We start from the raw sequence: 9,321 nt of genomic DNA, 5'->3' as shown, positions 1-9,321 counted from the left end.
TCTTAGTTAAAAGTCTTCAATAGTTTTTTTATATTGAGCTCAAAATAGTTTAAATAAAAAATATGATGTGTAACTTGATAACCGCGAGGTTTTTCTATACATCAAATCCTCGATCATATCATATTGAGCATCGAATGCTGTATAGTTATCGAAAACCTATACAAGTTATTCCCTCTTTAATTTGTTTTAATTACTATTAAACTTAACTGAATTTCTAGTTTTACAATACGCACTTGTTTTTTATCTAAACAAAACTGTGTTTATTATAAACTTTAACAAAAGTAAAAATAAACGAGCTAATTATATTTTTGATAAAATTTATGAATATTTATTCGCGTTTCAGGAAACAAAACGAGTTGTCTAAATTACAAGACTTAAGATTAAAATTCAACTATAACGATACTACATTTGACAGTTTTTGGAACGCTAGTTTATTTTTATTTGTCATTAGAAACTATTATTTGATTTTAATTATTTTAAGAACATAGTTAAATACTTTTAACTCAGTTTTTTAAAATACAAGCTAAAATTATAACTTAAACTGTTTAAAACGATTTTTTTTAAAGTAGTCTGCCTTTTTTATAGTAGAAATCGGACAGCTTTGAATAATGTGATCTACATTTAATAAAATTGGTTTAGAAAAACCATGTAGAATAAATAAATAAACAGCTTTACTAAACGATAGAACTCACACAGAAACATTTTGAAAAATAACATAGTCAAAACAAATCATGAACATGCAGACCAATTTGCTTTAGTTATTCATTATAAAAAATTTAACAAAGAAAATACACCAAGAAATAGAAGAAGCACATTTTTAGCACAATTTTTAGGGAGACCAGTAAGAAATAGTTTAGCTTTTGTGAAACAATGGTCGATTCAGAAAACTAAATCAAAAATAGTTTAAACTATGTGTTCAAACAATAACTCAAGCAATATACAAAATTTTTCATTTAAGTTCTATTTAAAGAATTTTTTATTTTAATTTACAATTATTGTTTATAGTTACCTTAGTTACAGTTGTAACTTCAAGTGGTAGCTTGTCTACTTAGATTCAAGGGAGCTTTACTTTTATTTTATATATATATATATATATATATATATATATCAATATGTAATACATTACAGTGAACTGTTCAAAAATTTTACATATTTAAGTACTTTCTTTAATAAATTTGAATATTTATTCCTTATTTAAAATCCAAACTAAAAATGTATTTATTAATTATATTTATAAGCAAATAATTATTTACAGATTTAAACGAAAGATCTCTGATTCTGTTTTTTTTTTAAAGGTTTAAAACAGCTTTCTTATGTGGTTTTTTAAACCAATTTTATTACATACTAAACTATCTGAAAAACAGTATTTTTGTAAGTTATACTTTTGTAGGTTTTTTAGTCCCTTTTAAAAAACTCACTTCTACCAGTTAAGTTTTTAATCAAAAATTAGAACTAAGTTGTAAAAAAGTAGTAGATTGAATGTGTCAAAACAAAAAGTTCAAAGACTTGGAACATTCAGTGCGGAACATTTGAAGTGTTACTTGTTTTAGACACTTGAAAGTGAACTGTTTTCAAACTTTTTAACTTTTTTTCAACTCTTTCCAAGTATCGTTTCACCTCTGTGTCTGTAAAAACACGTTTTAAAAAATATTATTAAAATTATACTGTTTAAAAATTTTGTTTAAAATTATTTACAAACTTTAAATAACCTATGTTTGCTTACTAAACTTAAAGCTTAGTTTAGATTCTACAATAAATCAAATAATTTAAAGATAAAAAATATGAATTTTGTAAACAGTTGACTAAGAAAAGCACTTGATGACTCGAAATAGCACTTAATTCTAGAACAGAATTAATAAGTAAGTAAGGAAATGTTAAGATTTATTTTTAGAAGACGTACTCATAAATTGCTGTATTTTTATTTTTGTCTACTTGTACATGGAATCTTATGTATTGTTAATGTACTTTTTATATACTTTTACATACTTTTAAGGGTCGTTTTTCTTACAAAAAAATTTCTAACCTAACTTAAGTTTGTTCTTCTGATTTTATTTTAAAGGTCCAAATTTTTATAACTATTTTTATTTTTCTTAATGAGTATTAAATATTGTATTGTAAATTGATAAATTCCGAAAAATTAAATAAGTATGTATAAATATTTAAGTTTAATGATTTAAGGTAAATGATTTAACTTAATTAGAAAATTGTTTTAATACATCTTGAAGTACTATGTTTACCAGGGTTTCCTAAAGGGGGCCACAAGCTGCAAAAGGGACAAAGGGAGCGGTGAGTAGTGTATGCACCATGAGACTATAATTTGAAACTTTCATAAGATATTCTGGAGTTGATGATGAAGAGCAAAAAAATAGGAAAAAAGTCGTATGTATGGGTAATTTATAACTTGTACTAGTTATTACTGGAAAGTTTTAGAAATTTAGGTGGCCACAAGGACATAGTTAGAAACTTACACTACATATTCTTGACTTGATGATGAAGAAAAAAGTCTTATGCGTATTAAAGGGTAGTTTTTAATATATATTATTGGAGGGGGCAATAGTTTTTTTAATCTACTCAAAGAGGGCCTTATAAAAAAAGTTAGGGAAACCCTGATATATACCGTTGTCCAACAACTATAGTGAGTCTACTTTTTGTGGTCATTGCTTTAAATATGGGTTTGCAAACTGCAGACCAAACTGCAGACTAAGTTCATCATTTTTTGCAAAGTTAACGAACTGTTTTGTTTTGCTTTTGAGTAAACTTCTATCTACTATATTTTTGTATCATTACAAGTCGCTTATAAATGTTTACTTTATTTAATCAAAAATTTTTTAAAGTACTTAAACCTGCAAAGGATTTTTTTTCTTTATTTTAAGCGATATATTTTTAAGTTAACAGGGCCCCGTCCTTTTAAACGGCTGCTAACCCTCTTTTTAAGTATAAAACACTATGTCAAAAAACAAACTCAATCGCGTAATATTGTACCTGCACATTAATAATAATTGTTTTTAGTTCTTGAAAATAAGTTAATTTCTAAGAAAAGAATAAAACAATACTCGTATTTAAAATTATTATAAAACTTACAAACAGTTATATGATATCTACTATTAGAATTTCATTATTAGTAGTTTTGCGAGCTAAAACATCTTTAAAAGCGAATAAAACTTGATAAATATTCATTTGGACTAAATCGAATTTTTTTTTAATACTTTTTTAAGACACTGTAGCTTGAATCTAAACAAAAACAAGAGTTTTAACGTACTAACCAGTTTTAAGTTTTATTAGTTTTTTATACAATTTTGTTTCCTAAAAATAATTATTTACTTTTACATTTTAAAGTTCTTTCAAATAAAAACGACATAAACTTTGGGATGGATAAAAAACTATTGCATAAAACTACACAAGTAAAAAAAATATATTTAAACAAGATTAACAAACTGCTTTGTATAATGAATTATTAAATAGAGTGTATAATGTATATATTAAAAAAAAGTGTACTTGGTAACTAAGTTTGTCATAAAATGATAATAATGTAAAAATACAAAATAAATTATTATATTCTTATATTCGTAAACATAAATACTACATAAGTTTTTTTAGCCTTATCAAAAAAAAACTTGAGACTGTCAATATAAAAAAATAAAACACAAAGTTTATATTTTCTAAATAACTGATTGAACATGCTTTAAAGCAATTAAGTAAAATAAAACTATCATTTTAAAGTTAATTAACACTACACCAATGAAAATATTCTAAAACATAAAGCAAGTAAACAATTTAAAAGATTTAACTATTGATGCAACTATTGATGGGTTTAAGGTAGCTTCAAAAACCTGCAACTACATTGTATATTTGCTGAGCTTGCATAATTTTTAATGTATATGTATTTATAGAAAATAATGTGGTTGTACAAACTAAATTATTCACAGAGCCTACTTGAGGGGCTTTTAAATAACTTATTGCGAAAATTCGAACTTAAAAAGAACAGAACACATGTTCCATAAAAATAATAAAATTGTTTTTAATCATCAGCTGTAGGTTCAAAATGAAACTATCTACAAAATTTTGTAGTTACGTCACACTGTTTTTTGTTTTTTTTGTGTAACTTTTTATTAATCTCTGGAAAAGTGCAATTAATTTTGAACCTACAGCTGATGATCAAACATTTTTTTTTAAGAAACTTATCTTTTTTTTTTTCAATTTCGATTTTTTGCAATAACTTTTATATTTATATATATATATATTCTGCACCCTTATCCCTAACCCACCTTACTCAAACATATAACAAACCAAAAAAAAGGTTTAATGAACAAAAATAAAACTAACATAAAAAAAAAAAACTATGCAAGCTCAGCAATATGCAAGTTAGTTGCATGTTTTTGAAGCTACCCATGGGTCTAAGGTTGACGTTAGTAAATCTAAAAAAAAGTGTAATATGTTACTAGGATGACTGTATGACGTTTTCAAACAAAGTTTGACATTGCAGGCAGTGAGAGCGACCTGTTGCTGGATCGTTGCTGCTTGAGACGTCTTTGGCTGCGTTCAAGTAAAATCTCGACAGCTCCAGTTCTTGAAGGTGGTAGCATGCCATGCCGGCCCTCAGAAGCGCCTTCAAGTGGTCTGGTTGCATGTTTAGGATGCGGAGGGAATACTCCTTTATTCGTTTGTACGGAGGGTTTTTCTTGTGCATAAGGCAAACTGCGGAACAATTTTTATTTAAAATTTTGGTCAAAAAAAATTATAAAACTATAAAGTATTCTTAAACTTGTGTAACTAATTTATATGGACTGTTTGTAAAGCTCCACAACAAAAGTAATTTTGATCAAAAGAAGTTTGAAGTACAAACAATATTTATAATTTTTACCCATTTTTAAGAGTCATTTTTGTATATTAACAAAACATGTTCTTACTTAGTCAGAAGATAAGCTTATAAAATTTTTTGAGCAACTAAAAGTATATCAGAACTTATAACATTTGGATTAAAAATACTACACCAACATATTTGTTTTGTATGTTAGTATGATTGCAATAGTTAAAGTAAAAAGTAGAAAGTTTTTATACTAAGAAAAAAAAGTCTTCGTGTTTGTAAAGTAAAACTTTGTCAGTTAATTTATAAATAATTTAGGTACGGGTCAAATATGCACGAAGACACTTTTGCACGAAGGGTCACTTTTCCACGGGGGGAGGGGTGGGGGGGTTCGTTTTGCACGAAGGATCATTTTTCCACAAGAGTAGAAAGAAAATTACCTACCAAGCATATAAAGGTTAGGGGTAACAGTGGTAGTAAAAAAAAAGAGAAATATAAAAAAATAGAAAAAAAAATCAAAAAATAATAGTAAAAAAAAGAAGAAGAAAACAAAGTTACCGACCAAGGGTAAGAGTTAAGGGAAACAGTAATAGTTGAAAAAAATATAAAGAAAAAAGTACCATGGGTAAGGGTTAGTGGTAACAATGATAGTAAAAGTAGAAATGAATAATAATAAGAAGAAATAAGAAATAAAATTTTAAACTTGTCCAAAAGTATCTTCGTGAAAAAGTGTCCCTTTGTGCATATTTGACACTCACCCAAAAAATTACAGTTAAGTGATAAAATACTTTATACTTAAAAAAAATATTTAAATATGTAATATGTATATATATAATATTCCAAACTTTTTTTTTACACGTATAATTACTTTCATTTCTTAATTTCTTACAACATTTTTTTTTTAAACTGAGATAACTCTCAATAAAAAGAAATTTGAAATACAAGTTTGAAATATTTCTGACTAGTTTCATATCACTTAAACTTATTTCACTTAAAATATTTTCAATTTCTAATATTTAATCGTTAGAGACAGCTTTATCAACTACTTTTTATAATAAAAAAGTTCTTTAAGCGATAATAAACAAAGTTAGGACATACTTGTTGTTAGATTAAAACAAAAAAATCATAGTATAATTAAGGTCTGTGACGATAGAATTTAAAAAAATTAAAGTTTTTTAAGATAAGTTAATTGAGGTATAGGAAACTAGTATAAAGCCTAAAAACTTTTATAGTTTTTTGAATCTTAAAAGATTATAGATTTACTTAAACTATTGTCATTGAGGTAAAAAAATAACTGAATTAATTTTCATTTAAAAACTATTTAATAAATGACTATCATTTTTTATTTATTTAATTTTAGTGGCTTAGAATTAAACTTGTCTTTTAAAGCAGGTTTGAGCAACACAAAACCCGCAGGACAGATCTGGTCCGTCAAACATATTAATCCAGCTTGTAACATACTTTTTTAGTTATAAAAATAAACAAATATAATGTAAATTTAATTGATAGGAAGTTGTGCTGGTAATATTTTAACTATTAGTTTTCTATAATTTAGCGGCTAAATCATAAAACAAAGTCTTTTAGTACAAATTTATAAAGTACAGAGGCAAGCGAAAGTCTATGTTTTATAAATCCGGCCCGTTGTTAAGAACAAAAGGCCGTAACATTGTTCTTCCGACTAGATAAGCTTCCCACATCTAGTTTAAATTTCATAATACATCTTAAAATCGAAATGCTATTATTTTGTAGTAATTTAAAAAGCACGTACTTGTTTTAAGTACTCAGTTGAATAATTTTATCATAACCGTCTATAGTTTAATACTTGTTATTGAAATTTGTACAGGATAACGATTAAAATTAGGTTACAACTTAATTAACATACTTTACTTAGGTCTATTTTCTAAATATGTTTTATTAACACATTGCGATGGTGTATTTCGGTAAGAAATATAAAGTAAAAATATTTTGTGTAGTTATTCGTTTTTTTTTTTAATTCTAAAGTACACAAATGATTAGCAAATTGTTCATATATTATTTATTCTTCAGCACTTTTTTTTCAAAAATTTATCAAAATTGACAATGGGTAATTATTTGATACAAAACAACTACAATTTGTTTATCTTCTGTAGAGCTATAAAAAGCAAATGTATAAAATAATCAAACAAAAAAACATTAGCTTTTGTTTTATTTTTAGTAAACTTAAAAGTGTTTTTGAGGTGTCATCTTAAACTTATAGTTTGCACATTGTTTGTTTAAGATTTACTAATCAATTATAATGTGTCAAAATTGTTTTTGAAAAGCAAACTTTTGTCATGACTGTTGACTGAACGTGATAATTTATAATAAATTTTGCTAAAGACAAAGTTCAATAAAAGCAAAAAAAATAAATTGTAACAAATCACCATAACTCTTTGTTTCAAAATTCTTTTAAATGCAACATATAAGTGCAATACAATTGCTTATTACTTTGATTAAAAATTTTTAATTCAAGTTTAACAAGTTTATAAACAGGTCTTAATATTTTAATTAAAATTGAATTTTATGTAGCACTAAAGTATATTTTTTTACTAACCAGCTAGGCTCGAGCAAATGTCTATTTCTGCTTTCACTTTTATTTCTTTCAGCTTATCTGGCATTGTTCTTAAAGAATTTTTAGTGCACGTATCTTCATAGAGAGTTATACCTTCATCAGGATCTAATCCTTTTAATTGAAAAAAAATATTATTGAATAAAGGCTATTTTTTATCACTTATTATATAAGTTCAAACTCATACTAATAAAGTAAAACCAATATGAGTATATTTTGTATTTTTATTTTATAGTTTACACAAATGAGCTACAACTATTTTTTTCATATTCAATGTTTATAGGTATTTTTTAGTTCATATTCTAAACTTTAAAAGGAAAGTTGAGTAACTTTACTTTTTTTTTTAATTAGACCAAATCAGAAAAAATCATGAAAAAAAAGAAGTATTAAAAAACATATTTGACAATTTTCAAGTTAGAAACTCTAAAAAAAAAATTATATAAGGTAAATAACAAGTGTTACTTGTGCATAAAGTTTTGATTTGATATACATAGTTTGAAGATCAAATTACTTTAATTACTATTAGTAACCAGCTTGTATTAGGCTCTAAATGAAATTATCTAAGTAAAGTTTTTGCTCAAAGCCAAATGTTAATTTGATTATTAGCTTTGTTTTATAAGTGCTTTAATAAAATTAAAAATCATTTTGAAACCAAGGACTAATAAATAGAATATAAAAAAATAATATACTTAAAACGTAATAGAATAAACAAGTCTTAAAACTTTTACATGCCTTTTATATATAACAAAGAATGATGATACAGCTTTATTGCACTTCGGTAGTTTTCGTTATTAAGCTCTTCGTCGGCTTGATTTTTTAGTTCTAAAGACAAAGATACTTTCCTTTGCATTTCCTTGAAAGTAAAACATTTTAAATAAATAAAAAAATTGAAAAGTTATTAAAACAAAGCGTTGTTTCAAGAAAAATTATAAGTTTGTTAGTTTAGCATTAAAACTACAGACTCATAAAGCATCAAAGCTTTCAAAAATAACACTTAAAAGTTTCGTTTGTATCAAAACTTAAAAAAATTAAAGCTAATACTGTTTAAATGGATACTAAGTATTTTTTTAACTGAAAGTATACCTCTATCTCTTTACTTTAATTTTGCAACAAATACGTTTCCTATGAAAATATGAGACTAAACTAAACACAACGAAAATAAAGACAATATTTTTATAAGACTTTTAATAATAATAAGCTTACACTTGTCTTGATTGACAATTAAGAGTGTTAGTGACATTAATATAGAATTAAGCTTGTGAAAACCTTTTATAATATAAGATTCTATATAAAACAATATATAAACACTAAGAAACACACGCCATATGAACAATCAAATAATTTTTAAGCTTATATTTAATAAAATATCTAAATAGAATAAAAACAAAAATTTGTTTACTGACTTTTACATAAGAAAGTTTCTTGATCGGAATGCGGTTACGATTTTTGCCAGTTTCAGGATTTTCGTACAACGGTCGGTTAAGAATCGCAGCCGTCGAGCAGCGAAAATCTCTCTTTACTACGTCGAAAAGTCCCTTGACTTCCTCCTGATTGGATGGTATTTCTCCCGAAGTAACAACGATGTCGTCATCACTGTCTGTTCTTTCTTGAAATGACGTCATAAGGTGCTTGCAACCTCCGAAGGTAATCCTTGCTGCTTTCTTTGCGCTCATTTTGCTGTTCACTTTTTAAACTAGAGCTAATGAAAGTTAAATTAAAAGTTTGCTTTATCCATTTAAAAACCAGTTGGTATTGTAAAACTGCTTGAGTATTTGTAACAGCGTTTTAAGCAGCTCTTGTTCTTTTGTACTCTTTGTGACGTCACTTTAAAGTCAGTTCAAATTCAAACACGCCAAATAGACTACCGAAAATTATAAACATAACTATATCAATAAAGAAAACAAAACAAATACACATTTTTTTAAACAGT

General features: G+C 25.7%; 1 protein-coding gene across 1 annotated transcript; it reads right to left on the bottom strand.

Moving 5' to 3' along the window:
* Window positions 1-1,505: 1,505 nt before the first annotated feature.
* On the bottom strand, window positions 1,506-9,073 carry LOC145847081 (tetratricopeptide repeat protein 9C-like). The gene is made up of 5 exons (XM_082953499.1): window positions 8,795-9,073; window positions 8,124-8,244; window positions 7,377-7,505; window positions 4,498-4,695; window positions 1,506-1,625 (listed from the first exon to the last, which is right to left on the bottom strand). Exons 1-5 carry the CDS (start codon window positions 9,062-9,064, stop codon window positions 1,516-1,518), a joined length of 828 nt encoding a protein of 275 aa, XP_082809625.1. The 5' UTR covers window positions 9,065-9,073; the 3' UTR covers window positions 1,506-1,515.
* Between the last annotated feature and the right edge of the window lie 248 nt (window positions 9,074-9,321).

The sequence above is a fragment of the Thalia democratica genome, unplaced genomic scaffold, assembly GCF_965202585.1.
Source record: "Thalia democratica unplaced genomic scaffold, ktThaDemo2.hap1.1 HAP1_SCAFFOLD_785, whole genome shotgun sequence".
Classification (NCBI taxonomy): Eukaryota; Metazoa; Chordata; class Thaliacea; order Salpida; family Salpidae; genus Thalia; species Thalia democratica.
This window is presented reverse-complemented; position numbering and strand designations above follow the sequence as displayed.

Excerpts from the sequence above, each read along its gene's own strand:
- LOC145847081 (XM_082953499.1), bottom strand. The coding sequence starts at position 9,064 with ATGAGCGCAAAGAAAGCAGCAAGGATTACCTTCGGAGGTTGCAAGCAC. Across the intron at positions 8,245-8,794 it reads AGAAACTTTCTTATGTAAAA|GAAATGCAAAGGAAAGTATC; the intron begins GTCAGTAAACAA and ends TTTACTTTCAAG. Across the intron at positions 7,506-8,123 it reads TTCTTTGTTATATATAAAAG|GATTAGATCCTGATGAAGGT; the intron begins GCATGTAAAAGT and ends TTCAATTAAAAG.